Below are 16,459 nucleotides of genomic sequence, written 5' to 3' on the forward strand. Positions count from 1 at the left end.
TATAACTAAGTTGATGCTATGATAATGCCTAGCCCCATCGATCAAAGGTCTCAGATCCGCCACTACTAGCAGATGAGATAAGTTGTTTCACCATTTTGATAGTACATTAGTATCAACTTTGTCAAGATAGATTTCTCAAATCTATCTAATGGTTAGAAACTTTATAAACTAAAATAAATCTCAGAAGACTACATTTGGAAACAATGCAAATAGTGTAAATGATAGTTCAGTGTAAATATGCACTATGGTTTAGTTTTGCTAAAGTTTGGAAAGAATGCATTTGTTCATTGACAATGACAAAAAACACAATTTTCAAGGCATGTTTACATAAGAAATGAGATATAATTTTACATAAAAAAAGAAGTAAATTTACATTCAAAGTGGGCTTTTGTTAAAAAAAAAGTATTACTGGGATTTGTATAATTGTATTTGCATCCATTACAACTAAAAGTTGCTTAATGAGAAAATAAATCAATACAAAACTAACCCTACTTTACATTTGTATGGACCGAAATACACTCTGTAAATTTGTATATACACTCTATTTGCATTGTTTTCAAACACAACCTAATATTTGCATCTTTTTCAAACACAACCTTAACGCTCAGTTTGAGAACAGTAAAAATACAAATATGTATAACATAAATACATACAAAATATAAAGTTTTACATTCTACATATTTGCAATTTTACTCCATCCAAACTCAGCCTAAATGTAAGAGGTAAGACATAAAGACACACCGGTGAATTTTGTTAATTCATAACACTAGGTGTAGATGAGTCTCATTGAAGTTAAGGGTATTTCGATAAAACCCCCCACCACCACCACCAAAAAAAAAAAGCCTCTATTTGGGCCGTGACCGCTAGTTGTTCGTGTCACGCCGTGCCGGTCCGCCCACTTTACGGTTATGTCACTCATATTAAACTTGGAAGGGTAGTCTCGTATATATAGGCAAGACGAAAGGGTGTTTTCGATAAAGCACTCAATAAAGCCTACTATATCTCTTTCGCTTCTGGAGCTTCGGCTGCCTTCTCCTGCGACTTTGTTTCTCTCCTCTTCTCTCTTCCTGCTTCGTGCTCTGATAGTTGATTAAAGGACCCATTGAGGAGATTACATGAATCGAAGCCATTTGCTCGTCGACGATTTTTGTTCATCTTTGACGGAAGTAGTTTCCGGCGAGTGGCCGATTCCCCGCGTCCCTTCGTGAATCTTCACTGCATTAGATATGATGAGGTCTGCAAAATGCTTTCTCCCAAACTCTCTCGACCTCTCTGTTCCTTCCACAATGAATCAACAAAGCTTTTAAATAAAACAAACAAGAATTCCACCTTTTGGTTTCTCTTTTTCTCTTCTCTACTATCCGCTCTCACCAAGAGATCGACTTTTTCCTTTGGGTTCGTCAGAGAAGGATCGATTGTCCGATCTTTGGTTGAACAAAATTATGGCCTCTTGCTTCGTTTGGGTAGGTTAGCTTGGTTTCCGACCAAAACTTGTCTTTTCCGGCGAGGCATTGAATCATGTCTCGGTGGTTACACGCCGCAATTGTTAGAGCAACCGTTTGGTCTTGGATAGTTAAATATTTACAATGGTTATTTCTTTAAGTCGAGAGATGACCATTCGATTCTGGGTGTTTTCATCTGGGTTCATTGTGAAGGAACCGATTATCCGATCTTTAGCCGATAAATGGTGGTCTTCTTTTTCTATTGGTGGGTATGGCCGTTTTCCGGCGAAAGAGTCTCCCCTTTCCGTCAAAGCAATAATCATATCTCGCCGGCGAGATGCCTTGAGTGTTAGAGCGAATGGTTTTGTTTCGGATGCTCGAACTGGTTATATCTCATTCGAGACATACCCATTTGATTACAGCGAAAGTAGGGCAGCGTCTGTCGCCTTTATCCGAGTTCTTCGTAAAGGGATGAGTTATCCGATCTTAAGCAATAATGGTGGTTTCTTGCTTTATTTTGGTTGGTTTGGTCGTTTTCCGTGGAGACGGTCTTCCGACGAATGGCATGTCGCCGGCGAGATGCTTATACTCTTATAATGAATTATTTGGTTGCGAGATACTAATTTCAGAGCTGCAACTCTGGAGATTTGTGCCTTTCTGTTTGTTTTGTTATTTCTACCTAAGAAAAGTTATTTTTTTTATTAAATTTCCTTTCAGGATTTTCTGGCAAAATAGATTCCGGCGAAAGCAAGTTCCATTCCTTGCGGTGGAATGTCACTCGCCCTAATCGTTCCATCAGAGAAAGGTCCTTATTTTCTTCAAATTTTCAATGAGAAACTGCACTCCAACGAGTCTTTGTTTTCAGTAGAGACTACATGGTTTTTGAGCAAACATAACTAGTTTCATCTTGGGGATCTTTTCCAGTCATCAACCAATCCTTCTGATTACTTTTCACGTTTCAGTGCAGCTTGTAATTGTTGGTTCCGGTTGAAGGGATCTGAATCGCCGACGGTTTCGGTTTTTTTGGGTTGACTAAAAATGTCCGGTTTTGAGTAGGTTTCTTTTTTTTTTTTGGATTTAACAATCTAGTGAATTGAAAGTAATTGACTGTTCTTTTCGAGGATCTCTAGATTTACCAGAAAGAAATCGATTTGTTGAGACTGCCGTTTCTTCTTAAAATTTATGCGAAGCGTTATTGCTATTTCTCCTTCAATCTCATCTAGGTTTGATTTTTTCTTTCCCAAACAGAAATCCTGGGTATTATTCTCTGATTGCAGGAAGCAAGATGCGCTTTAAATGGAGGAACAGGGGCGATTTGGGCCTAAACTCCTATTTTTGTTGCATTTACCTTTTTGTCTATTGGGAGGATCAAAAGGAGGAATTCGGAATCTCATGAATCATTGCATAAAACTGCAAGTAATTTCTGGGTTTGGGTGGTCATTTGTGTTCTTAAAATTTGTTTTCCATTGCTGTATTAATAGCCTCGAGAATCACTTGTGCCATTTGAGTTTTTCCCTTTTCCTTTTTCTTTTGAGCAGCTGCAAGCTGACCTGCCGATTTGTTTAGTTGCATTTCTTAGTCTGTCAAAGAGGGAAGGGGGGGGGGGTGCATTTCTCTTGTCTCTCTTAAGGCAATGGTGTGGCTCTGGCCCAGTTCTGCCCTAATCTTGTTGAACTCTTGCTTTCTCAAGAGACTTATGGTTCTCTGCAATTTATTTTTCTTTTGATTCTGTTTCGGTCGGAGCTGCTTATTTAATAAAGCGGTTGATGTGTTTTTTCCCCTTCATTTGATTCTTATACAGTTGTTGGTGTGATCTGGGGCGTAAAACTGCATAATTTTCATAACTCTTATTATTTCCTTATGTGCTTTTTTATTCCCGGGGATGTTGTATTCTTTGTGATGGATCAACCCTTCTACTTGCATGAGTTGCATCCCTTCTGGCTAATCCAGCTGCTATTTTCGTTACAGATACCAGAGATCAAGTATAGATTGCCTTCCTCTTAGCAATGGAAGAAAACCCCATGTAAGAACTTGTAAAGAAGATGATAGTGATGGTGTAGAGACTGGCAGAATTGCAAGCTACAACAATTTAGAAGGAAAACCACTCAGGTTCCGATCGACAACCAACCCAGAACAGAATTCACCGCATTTTGCCGCTTCGGCTTCCAGTTCTCCGCAATCCGAGAACCATGGCCACCAAAAGAGCCAGAGCCATGAAAGGAGTCCAAGTCCAAGCCCTAGCAGGGGAGGAGGGGATGTTATCTTGCAATGGGGGCAGAATAAGAGGTCTAGAGGGGCAAGGTCCGAGGCACGGGTGATGAGCGATGAATTATCAGCGAGACAAGTGATCAAGATCCCTCGGAGGGTGGGCTTAGGGGTACAGAAGCAGTCCCCTACCCATAACACCGGCGCAATGCCACCACCACCACCTCCCGGTTCCGGCGGTGGTAGCTCGTACAACAGAGGTGCGAATCTGAGACCTCCAGTGCCCGTTATCAGGGAAAGCACAGGCTCCCTTCGCAGTAGTAGGTTTGTATCTTGCCTCTTTGATGATATTTAAGAATTCCGGACTTCGATGGAAACATCGATACCGGCTACCAACACCAAGAGTTGTTTACTGTTGATTGCTTTCTTTTCCTGCGCATAAAAATTATTAGGGTTTCTTCCTGTTCCTTGGTTATTAATATTGGGTTTCCTTATTTATCCAAAACTTAAAAATCGTGCTAGGGTTTTCTCCCCCCCCCCCCCCCCCCCGAATGCGTTTCTATGGTTTTTAAATTTTCTTTTTATCTTTTCTGGCTTTTTTAATTTCTTTTATTTATCCCTTCTTAATTGGGTTCCTGTTAGCTGCGTCATTTCTATATTGGGATTTTTTTCTTTAAAAGTAAAGGGAAAATGGGAGGATTTTTTTTTCCTGAAATTTCATCCTTCCTTCTCCTGTTTTTTCTATGAATTTCCTTCCGAGTTTTCTTTGTAATTTATATAGAATATGTGATTGGTAAGGTTTATCTAACTTTTAATAATTAATAGATCATTTCCAAGTTAATTTACACTTTATCCCTATTATAAATAGAAAAAATATGCAATTACTCGCGCCTTTTTAGCTGTGGGTATTCACGATCACCCAAGCCCATTCTCTTTTCCTCCATCTCTCCTAGTATTTCTTCTGGTTTTTGTTGATGGGATTCGATCGATCTTCCGACCTCCTGCAGTCCTGCTTGAAAAAGTGAATTCCTTCCGGTTGGAATCTGAAATTTTATCAGATATATATATATATATATATATATATTTTTTTTTTTTTTCTTTTTCGTAGTCATACCAACAACAACGTTAACTGAGTAGTCATATGTCTTTCTTTTAAAGGAGGGGGTATTAAAGATCCCCGTGTCCTTTTCTCTTTTTTTTTTTCTTCGTCCTATCTTCTCTATTTGCCGATCCCTTCTATTTAGAAAAAAGAAGCGCTCTCTACTTGAAACCCTTCACCACTCCCACCACCTTTATTGTCTTTATTGGTCATAAATAGTAGGGGGTCTCATCTGTCATCTCTTTCTAACCATGATCAGGAGCTTGGAAGATCGGCCGGCTGCCGGAAACGGGTCTCCTGCAAGGAGCAACGGCGGCAGCACTAACCGGAAAAGGTCACCCCGTTCCCCCTCTTCACCAGATAAAGCTCCATCTTGTTATAGCACCATTGCTGTGGGTGACAAGCGAAATGGGGGTCTGCCACAGGCGGAGCTAATGATCAATCATGTTAGGTCAACTCCAGCGGATGAGGTAGCTACCGCGACGCCTGCGGCAGCCGGCGTAGGCGGAGGAGGGGGAGGGGAGAAGGTGAATCTCGATCACTTTGAGTGGCCAAGGATTTACATATCCCTTTCAAGAAAGGAGAAAGAGGACGATTTCTATGCTATGAAGGGCACAAAGCTCCCTCAGAGGCCCAAGAAAAGAGCCAAAGCCCTTGACAAGACTCTCCAGGTAAATAATTATTCTATTTTTCTCAATTTATTTAAAGGGAAAAAGGACTTGTGTTAGTATCTGATTTCTTCGTTTTCTTCTTCTCTCTCTCTCTCTCTCTCTCTCTATTTGGTGGATTGCTGGGGCAGTATGTTTTTCCGGGAATGTGGCTTTCGGACTTGACGAGGGGCCGGTACGAAGTTAGGGAGAAGAAGTGCGTGAAGAAGGTAAATGCGTTTCCTGAGTCCTTACGTTATCTCTTTCTCTTCCTACTTCCTACTACAGTACTACTACTCAGTACTCCTACTCCCCATGGGCCATGGCGAAAGCCCAAAGGATCATTTATAATATCGATATTGGTCCACCACGAAACTTGCTTATCGTAAGCATTAGGGTGATCAGGTGTGGTATTGTTCTACTTCTAACCTAACCAACACTCTGAGTGGGCCCCTTCTAAAAATGGACTACTAATTTTAGTTGGATTTTCTTTTGTGGTGGTTGCAGCAAAAGCGCAGGGGATTGAAAGGAATGGAGAGCTTGGACAGTGATTCCGAGTAGTAGAACCGAAGAAGAAACCAAAATCGAAATCAGTGACCGCTCATCCAATTGGGGTTGGAGCCCCCCATCACCATTTCCGGTCCGATCGGCAACAAAGAAAGTGGGTAGTGGGTAGGGACCTAGGGTCCTCACTCCTGACGGATTCACATGTACACGTTAGGCCCTTTCGACGTGGGCAGTACGGGCATTGAGCCTCCTACTGAGAGATGAATCTGCTTTTTGTTTTTATTTCTTTCTTCCACTGATTTCATCTGCTCATGTACGAATTGCAGCCAGGTTTTTTATTAAAGGAAAAAAAAAAATGAAAATTGCAGCCGCCTACCCTGCGTTCACTCGTTTACTCAATTTGGGTTTCCATCCGGCGATGTCGAAAATAATAAAAAAATCGGCTGTGTGTCATTTTTGCTATGATATTATCGTAGCACAAGGCTAGTATCAAAAATCAAAGCCTTAGAATTATCTTATTGGGAATCACGGAATCACTTCATGGTGGGATTGAATCAATACACCAAAGGCTTTGATTTTTGAATTCGGTGCCACGATAGATTATTAAGTACAAAAAAAGGTTACTAAAGATGCTATACGCTTAAATACACTATTAGTATCATCAACATCATTCTCATACTATAATCCAACACCCTGCACCTCATCTTCAAAACTAGGGACAATTGATGGCACGTGGAAGCCCAGTGAGGTGACACATGGCTAAGTAAAAGACCACCATGTGTCTAGACTCTAGAGTTTGACAAGTCTTTGAACAATGACTCGCATATGCAAGCTGCTCTCTTGCTCACTTTCTCTTTAGCTTGTTGGACTACGACCAACTTGCTTTATCAAGAAAACGAAGAACGATCATCAAATTCAACTCTTGTTGACATGAAATTATACACAAAACTTGTAAAAGTGACATACAAAAGAAGGCAAGTATAATAAAACTTGCGAGGTGCACCCAATGTTGTCAACCATCTGCAATTTCTTGTCTCAACCAACACAAACACAGAGGTAAGTCCACCCCCCCCCCCAAATCCTATCGTTGTTTATCATCGTTTTAGATCTCTCTATTGATCTTCATACTAAAGCCAACAGGTATGCCCAATAAGTAATTTTTCTTTGGTATAGTTTAGCTTTTATTGGGTATTTATAGTGTAGGTCTAGGATATTTTGGATCTGATTCACATACAACAAAGTAATAATATTCCATGAGCAAGCATAGCACTTAACCCTTCTTTGACTCATTGCTGGTGTGATTGAGATATAACGGTGTTCCACCAGTCCACTCGAAAGGGTTCTCTTGAAGCTATCTTTGATGGCAACTCTTTAACAACTTCTATTAGTTGAATCAAGTAATCAACATCAACTACATTTGCAAAACCATTGGATTAACAGTCATAGGGTTACATCTCAATTTTGCTATTATACAACAAGAGAATAGTTAAACTTATATTCTAGATTTGAGAAAGCAACTAAACAACGCACATCAATAGCTAGGAATTCAATAACAACTAAGAATAAAAAATCAATCAAAATATAAAATGATAAAATATGGTTGTACAATTTCTCTCATAATATTTAAGATATCTAAGTCATAATTATTTTACAACTCAACATTCTATGTTTTATAAACCTATGCTTGGCTTGCCAAAAATTTAAGTTCACGTTCTCAAACGCAAAATCTATATCCACAAAAAAGTGTGTATGTATTTACTTCTTCCTCCTTTTTAACTTTAGGCTGTGTTTGGAAACGATGCAAATAAGTGTGCATTCAAATATGTAGAGTGTAAATCAGTTCATATAAAATGCAAAGTTTGGTTAGTTTTGCACTCACAAATTTACCTTCTTACCAAACAGACTTTTAGCTGTAATAGATGCAAACACGAATTCCAATAAAACATATGTTTTCTTTTCTTTTTATCAAAAGCCCACTTGAATGCAAATTTACTTCTTTTTTATTGATGTACTTTTACATTTTATTATCAATGTAAATATGCATTGGTGTGTCATTTGTCAATGCATAAATGTAATGTTGCCAAACACAAGCAAAAGTGAAACAGAGTGCAAATTTACCCTGAATGGGGATTTACACTCCATTTTCATCGCTTCCAAATGCAGCATTAATTCCTTACATTTGCAGCATTTGTAGCTAAGATATACACACATACATACTTATATTCATTTTTACAAGTCCTTATTTGTAATCCAACTTCATAATTGTGTTTATGTTGTATGTGCTCTTAAACTTGAAAGTATGATATAAATTATACTTTTCATAAAACATCGTTTTTTACTAAAATTGTTAGGTATAATAACTCATAAAAAATGTTGGGTATAACTTTGATGGGTGCCCCTCCACCTTAAGGCTATGTAGGTTAACTTTGATGGATGAAGATATGATACATGGGACTAGTCTGGGCATTGGGAATGTTTTTAAATTGCCTTATGCCACAAATGGCAGCCTCATTCTCAGGTGTTATTGGGTTGGTAGCATGGTAGAGCAAGATTATTGGTGGAGATCCTTCGAGGATTAGGTATAGGAAAGGATCAACATTTAAATAGATGGTATTTTGATTTATCTTGCGCATGTTACAGGAGCATTTTCTGCAACCCTATCCATGTCCTTAAAGATACCAACCTCTATTCACAGGTAAGATTTTCAATTTAAGTTTAGTTTGGGGCTCCCTCTGGTTGCAAATCCTAAAGCAGCTTCCTTTTGGAACCCGGTGGTGGAAAGATTTGAAAGGAAAATAGTAGAATGGAAAAGAAATTATAATTCGTTGGATGGTAGGATAACTTTTACTAAATCCGCTTTAGCCAATCAATCCCAATTTATTATTTCTCGGTTTTTAGCATACCTTAGGTTGTTGTGAAAAGAAATAGAAAAAGTTATGAGGGGTTTTCTTTGTGAGCCAGGGGAAGAGAAGAAAAATCACTTAATCAAGTGGGAGGTCATGTGCAGAAGGAGTTAGGCTGTTGGGGAGACTAAAAGGAAAACAATTGGGCATTTTTAGGGAAATGACTTTGGAGATTTTCAAATGAGATAGACAAGCTATGGCATAGGGTAGTAATCAACATGCAAGGGCTTTTAGAGAATGGTTGGGATGCTAGAGTATCTATTAGGGCTTCCAATACTACTCCTTGGAAGGCTATCCACAAAAATCTTCCTTCTTTTTTTGATTCATACCAAATTTGATATCAATTCTAGAAATAAAATAAAATTTTGGGAGGATCTTTGGCTAGAGGAAGTTCCTTAAATGGAGTCTTTTACATATTTGTTTGCTCTCTCATCCTTCAAGGGTAGGCCTATATTTGATTTCTTGGTTCAGTCCCCACCCCTTTTTGGTATTGGGTGGAACTTGGGTTTTGGTAGAAATGTGAGGGATTCAGAGGTGGGTCTTGTGTCCCAATTCTTACATTTGTTTGATGGGTATTCCTTGATAGCAATAAAGTGGATTATTGTTTGTGGACTGGTCATCCTTTGGAATTTTTAGTTGTGCATCATTCTTCTGAGTGTTGACTCTTCCTTTTTTCCTTCAAGGGCAATTCTCAATTAAGGAAGTGTTGTGTTGCCCAATCCCTCCTAGGGTGATTATTTTTTGTTGGGAGGTTTTCCATGGTGCAATCAATACTGATGATTTATTGCAAAGGAGAAGACCTAGAAGGTGTCTATCCCCAAATTGGTGTCCTTTGTGTGAATCAAATGGTAAAACTGCTCATCACCTTCTCATTTTATGCTCTTTTACTTCATGTATTCAGGATCATTTTTTTTTCTTTGTTTGGTTGTATGTAGAACTTTCCAACTAGTTTAACCCCACTACTTTCATTTGGCCGAGAAGAAAGAGAAGACTACTGTGGAAGTGCACAAGAGCAGCAATGGTTTTGACAATTTGGGAAGAAAGAAACATATACGAAAGTTTTTGAAGGGATAAAAGAAGAAAAGAGTCCTTGATTGAAAGCATATTGGTAAAGGCGACACATTGGGTAAAGACAACAAAGTTGTTTGGTGATTTTATTGTTATTGATATTATAAGAAATTTGGTAGTCATTGTAGCATCATCTTCAACAAAGAAGAAACAAATGAAAATTTAGAAGCCTCCAAGGAAAATTCTACATACAACCAAACAAAGAAAAAAAAAAACAATCCCAAATATATTAGGTAAAAGAGCATAAAATGAGAAGGTGATGAGCAGTTCCATCATTTGATTCACACAAAGCACACCAATTTGGGGATAGACACCTTCTAGGTTTTCTCCTTTGCAATAAGTCAAGAGTATTGATTGCACCATGGAAAACCTCCCAACAAAAAATACTCACCCTAGGAGGGATTGGTCAACACAACACTTCCTTAATTGAGAATTGCCTTTGAAGGAAAAAAGGAAGAGTCAACACTCGGAAGAATGATGCACAACTAAAAATTCCAGAAGGATGACCAGTCCACAAACAATAATCTACTTTATTGCTATCAAAGAATACCCCATCAAACAAATGTAAGAATTGAGACACAAGACCCACCTCTGAATCCCTAACATTTCTACCAAAACCCAAGTTCCACCCAATAACAAAAAGGGATGGGCACTGAACCAAGAAATCAAATATAGGCCTACCCTTGAAGGATGAGAGAGCAAACAAATATGTATATGTATTTGGGATTGTGTTTGTTTTTTATTTGTTTGGTTGTATGTAGAAAATTAGATGACACCCGAAGTGCATATGTATCTCTTCACATACTATTTAACAACAGGTTAACAACAGAATTAATACATTTTGAAAGTTTAGGGACCAAAGTGGTTCAACCTCAATCTCTTCACATACTATTCCCGAACCTCAGTCTCCCCGAGCCGAGATGGCTCAACCTTGGGCACCGAAGTCCCCTCCAGAAACCAAAGAGGGGAGTCACCCAACGATGAGCTGGCCTCCCCAGCAGGGGCCGTGGTTTGCACCTCGGCACCCTTGACCTCGCTAAAGGTACCTAAGAGACTATCTAAGCTAGAACTAGACATGATTAAAACCAAGAAAGAATAAACTTAAGAGAGTATGAACTTACCAAGAAAAAAGAAGTGACCTCGAAAAGCAGAGAAGGGGTGGCGAGCTGGAGGATTCCGACACGACCTCAGAACAAACTTGTGAAGTTGTGGTGAGAAAAATGAGTCTTGGGCCCCTTATTTATAGCCGCTATGTCTGAAAACTAACGGTCGAGATCAAATCGATCCAATGGCTCCTAGAAAAACTGATTGCGTGACCCCCGAGGGCGAAATCAATTTAGCACATTTTTTGGCATCCACGGAGTTTATAGACCCTGTGATGTCTGCGCGTAGATAGACGCGATCTGGGTTTTCTCTAGTTGAGCCGGGTGGTCGAACAAGTCCGACTAGCGATTCGTCTGACTAGCTGCCTGAACCTCGGACCAAATCTACTTGGCTCATCATGAACTCCCCGCATCGGGTCGGGACCCCTGGCTCAGAGAGTGGAGGGCAATTGATGTAGGGTGATTTGGCTTGACCTAATGATAAGGGGACACATGGACATGACCTAACTAGCAAGTCGACAACTCACTCCGATACGCCAAGTCCGCAACGGATCGAGCTCGGATAACCAGACCACCTTGGGACAAGTCTACCTCGGGACGAGTATACCTCAGTGCAAGGTCACATCAGGACCACCTCGGTCCCAAGGCACTTTGGCATTCATATCAAATTGGATCTAAAGAGCATGAGCTCAGGCAATGTTGACCAACCACCACATGACAATCCTGGGGATCTCGTCACCATACTCCACATCTTACGGGATCATACCTTGTAACGGATAGTATTATCTCCCCACTCCCTGATTCAGGCGGAAATGGTCAGCCTTACCGGTTGGTAGCGTTATCCCCACTTAACATGGAAACAGATCCTGTCGCAGCGAGAAATCCGGAACTACTCCACCGAACCCGCAAGGACTCCACTATATAAAGGCTCCACCCCCCGGGGGTGAAAGAGACGCATAATCTCTGCTCTCTAGCTCTCTCACAATCTAATATAATTTTTAGCTTGCAACAAGTGCTAACTTAAGCATCAGAGCGACCCCGCCGGGTAAACAACCCCGAGTTCTTTGGTTCATCTCTTGCAGGTTCATCGAACCCATTGTTGTTGGTGGTTAGATTATCTCCTGCAGGGAGCAGCCAGATTGTGCAACATCAGTTTTTGATTTTTCTTTTTCCTTTTCTTTTCCGCTTTTGATTTGAATTCGCAAAGTAGAACCTTACATGGTTTCTCAAAGTTCATTTTCTTTTAGTTCTAGTAACAATATCAGAGGTAAACCTTTGTGTTTCTGTAGAGCTTTGATTGCTTTTTCCTTTCAAAAACAAATTGGAAAAGGTTAATTTTCTCCAACAATTTGTTTAATCTCAGTTGTGTAGAACACACCCAACTAAATTCATTATCGGGTTAAGAAAAATTTCCTTTCTCATATTCTTCACTGGGAGAGGAAACCTTCTTCGTTTTGAGTCTAGACATTTTCTAGAGCAGATGGTTTGCTTAAACTCTGCATTTTCGACCTTATTGTGTAAAGTCTTCATATCCTTCCAATACTGACAAACAGATTCAGCATGAGGTCCCTTCCTATATGAGGGTTCTCTGTGTCACCCACATAGGGGATCAGAGGATCTTTTCCTTCCTCTTGTGAGGATTTTTTCCTCAGTTTTTGGGCATTGCCCTTTATTCCCATAGAGAACGAAGAAAATGAGGAGAAAGATGGATTAACCAGGTCTATGGAATTAAACTACCTAGAAAAAGCGAAGAGCAAATGGAGCCCAATAGTTGAGTCTAAGGTAAAAATTAATGTAATACATTACCTTACCTTGGTTGAGCACCTAGAAAATATGTGAAGATACTATTGCCGCCATAAACATCTAAAAATTTTGAACCTTGCTAGGAAACGGGGACAACTAGGAAGGAGCCTTAAAAACTAGCTATTGACAACTTTATGACTAATGAGACCTGCCTTGACAATCTCTAAAGACAATATATTTTGAAGAACTTCAGGTTAAAGTAGCTTAATGTGATGCAGATTTAGAACAAAAATGTTATAGGAAGATAATGTTTTTTGGTGGGTACAGGAAGATGGTGTTTAATTCTATACGGGAATTAATCATTTGATTTGTCTTCTCAAGGTGAAGGATAATTTGTGGGTTAGAATGGTGAAGTGTAAATACCTTAACAAGGAAAACTTTTGGGAGGCAAGAAAAAGGAAAGGAATGTCTTAGACTTTGAGAGGCATCTTGAGTGCTAGGAACCTTTTAAGGAAAGGACTTAGATGGGAGGTTGATAATGGAAACTCTATTAAAATTTGGAATGATAACTGAGTTGGAGAGAATTCTCTTGTAGATTGCTTGACCCCTTTGCAATGTTACAATGAAAATGAGTTAGTGTGTGAATTCATCGATAAAGATAGAGGAGTGTGGAAGGAGTATCAAATTAGACATGTTGTCCCTCCTAATATTTGGAATAAAATCAATGCATTTTTATTCCTATGAGCTCTAGAGAAGATAAATTGATTTGGGGTCTGAATCCATAGGGCTTGTTCACTATGAAATCGACATACAAGATTAATTGGGAGGATGGTTCCTCAAGATCAAACACAGTATGTTGGGCTACAACTATGTGGAACCTTAAAATCCCTCAAAAAATTAAAGTGTTCATGTTCTTGCTCTTAAATATTAGACTACCTATGAAGAATATTCTAAGAAAGAGAGGATTCGATATTGATGGTGATTGTTGCAAATGTGGCATGGAGGAAAATAACAATCATATTTTCCTTGAATGTAGTGCTTTGAAACAAATTTTGAATAACCTTCGTTTGAACATTGGGAGTCCTAATGGGAATAACTTTGAAATTGGCGGATGGTGGACAGAAATTCGTAAGAAAGATTTAAGTGAAAGAGGCTGTTTGAAAGAAAAGTGTGCCTTTGTTCTTTGGCATATTTGGAAAAATAGAAACCATAAGGCATTCAGTAATAAAGAAACCCCCCCACAAATAGGTTTGGATAGAGCTTTGAGGGCTTTTGCTGAATATGAGGAGTTAATTAAGAAGCCAAGTTCCACCAAAGATTTAAGAAGTTGGAAAGCCATCTTTTGGGTCCCTCCAAATCTTTGAGAAATTAAAATTAATTTTTATGCTTCTTTTTACAGTAATGGTAGGTGTTCTGTGGCGACCATCACGAGGAACCATTTGGGTGAGATTTTGAACTTCAAAGGCTATTTCTTAAGCACTTCCATGATCAACTCAGTTGAAGTGTGGGCTGCGCGGAAAGCACATAACTTGGTGGTCAACTTTTGCAACAACTCGATCATCATTGAAGGGGATTCGAAGCCATTCATTGTCTCAAAGGGTTGCCTTCCCTCCTTGGATCATTAGAAATATCATCATAGATAACTTGAAAATGAAGGACAAGATGGAGAGTGGAGTTAGCTACATGCACGTGCACAGGGAGGCAAACCAAGCAACAGACTGGATTGCAAATAGAGCTTTTTCTTCTTTGGATGGGTCGATTTCTTTTAATCCTTGTAGCCTCCCTAAGGATCTTGTTTTGATTTGCTTTAGTGATGTTTGGGGGAGTGCTACCCCCCCCCCCCCCGGCTTGTGTAGCACTTCTTATTATTATCAAAAAAAGAAAAAAGAAAATGACTCATTTGATTCTTTTTAGATAGTCAAGAGGGAGGACCCTAGACAAGCTTCTGCCTCAATGCTCCTTCTCTTTTTAAGGTTGTTTTTGAATGCGGTGAAAAAGTACAATTAAATCGATGGAGTTGTACACTGGGTTTGAATTTATAGGTCGTGTAAATGGAAAGTGAGATTATCAATGTAAATATTTACATCGTTTTTATCAAAGTTGTAATTTACATTGATTATCCATGTAAAACTCAATGCTAATGGAGCTTTACATCGATTTTTGGTGTTTAATTGCACTTATCTAGTATTTACACCACAAATATACGCAAGCTAAGGAATGAATCAAGTCATTCGCACTCTTAGGAATTTAAGAACTTACATGGCAGATCAGCCTCTGTCGATAGTCATGAAATGACCAAAGAGACTCCTGGGTTACCACTCCTACACTAGAGACTCCCGGGTTACCAAGAACATAGCCATCAAAATTAAAATTTAGGCTTCCATCAGGAGGTAGTTCGCAATTGACATTTCTTGGTAAAGCTTATTACCAATACCAGCCATCACTAGCATCCTCTCTTGTGGTCTTCTGTCATTCTCACATTAACTCGATTAGGTCTCCTCTAGCCTATTATCTTTATTTTTTCAAAAACTCTTGCATTTATTTCATGTTTCAGGCATTTGTTTGGACTTAAATTGGACATTTCCTTTCATGTTTCAGATTCCCAATAAGGAAAAGACAGAGGTCCATGAATTAGCTTGGTAAAAGCATCAACTTAGTCTTGGTATTTCTACTTTACAATAGTTGATTTAAAGATTGAACTATTCACTCAAGGTCTCATGAGACATATTTATTTGAAGTTGTAAGCAATGGTAACTTGAGTTGCATAGAAATTTCAGTGAGAAGGGTTTATTAACCAACAATCCCCTATTCTTTTTGTGGATTTATATGAAATCCATGGAAAAGTTACTTTTCCTAGATATCCTTTTTTCATGTGGGTAAGTAACTTTTTCACTTGGGAGGAAAGTTGCCGGCACATGATGGGATAATATTATCCCTTCTAATTTTGCCTTTTTAAGGATAAAATGATCATTATCTCACTCACCTGAGAAATAAAACAACAAAAGCAAATATATTTACTTGAGTAAATATGGCCTAAATAAAAACAAATAGGGCCTACTATACCTAATAAAATGGAGACCCACAACCATCAAAACCTTAAAGATAATCCTAGAGTGTTTTGAACTTGAAGAAAGAGGATCTTTGTGCGTGTTTTGGTGAAGGTTACAATGGTAGTCGCAAATATAGGATGTGAGCTCCCTTGGACCAGTCTCTTCAAAATTTTCACAAATGCCAAACCTAGGCCTTTGAATGATAGCATATGTTATTGACTGAACTTAGGCAGGATGAGGAACAAGGTTCAAAGTATGGCAATATATCTTTGTGTACCATAGAATACATATCAGTTTTTGAATTCACCAAAAAAAAACGAAATAATAGGATTTAGGAGAGAAGGCTACTTTCAATTGTTAATACCCTTCCTAGGCTATCTTTGATTCAAATTTTGAAACCAGAAAGTAATTCAACTCTAACCGTTTTGACTGGTAAATGCAATTAAAAGGTGCATCATTCAAATGTTGGAAACTTTTCCCCCATGTGGAAAATTTATTATTTATCCACCTAGGAGATGGGTATCATTTACCCCAAGGAAAATAAACTTTCCCTAACTCCCACAAAAATTTGAAAAAATAACATGGGATTCTTGATCAATCCCCCTAAATGAATCCGGGAGGACTTGCCATGTTCTATGAAACCCAAGAATTATTCCGACTTTTGAACCTGCCAAATTTCACAACCAAGAGGC

The 16,459-nt window shown here is 38.9% G+C and overlaps 1 protein-coding gene across 5 annotated transcripts; it reads left to right on the plus strand.

Annotated features, from left to right (window-relative positions):
- The first annotated feature begins 973 nt into the window (after nt 1–973).
- Nucleotides 974–6,273, plus strand: LOC148862193 (Serine/Threonine-kinase, putative (DUF1639)). 5 transcript variants are annotated; one of them, XM_088985580.1, is made up of 7 exons: nt 1,036–1,234; nt 2,160–2,247; nt 2,410–2,494; nt 3,411–3,971; nt 5,006–5,417; nt 5,546–5,798; nt 5,901–6,273. In XM_088985580.1, exons 3-6 carry the CDS (start codon nt 2,481–2,483, stop codon nt 5,780–5,782), a joined length of 1,224 nt encoding a protein of 407 aa, XP_088841706.1. In that variant the 5' UTR covers nt 1,036–1,234; nt 2,160–2,247; nt 2,410–2,480; the 3' UTR covers nt 5,783–5,798; nt 5,901–6,273. The 5 variants fall into 5 exon arrangements, with proteins under 5 accessions (XP_088841710.1, XP_088841708.1, XP_088841706.1 ...); XM_088985583.1 differs by having other exon boundaries at nt 5,546–5,623; XM_088985581.1 differs by having other exon boundaries at nt 1,096–1,234; nt 2,405–2,494.
- Nucleotides 6,274–16,459: the final 10,186 nt, after the last annotated feature.

Source organism: Nelumbo lutea, chromosome 4, assembly GCF_056320005.1.
Source record: "Nelumbo lutea isolate HS-2025 chromosome 4, American lotus-T2T, whole genome shotgun sequence".
Lineage (NCBI taxonomy): Eukaryota > Viridiplantae > Streptophyta > Magnoliopsida > Proteales > Nelumbonaceae > Nelumbo > Nelumbo lutea.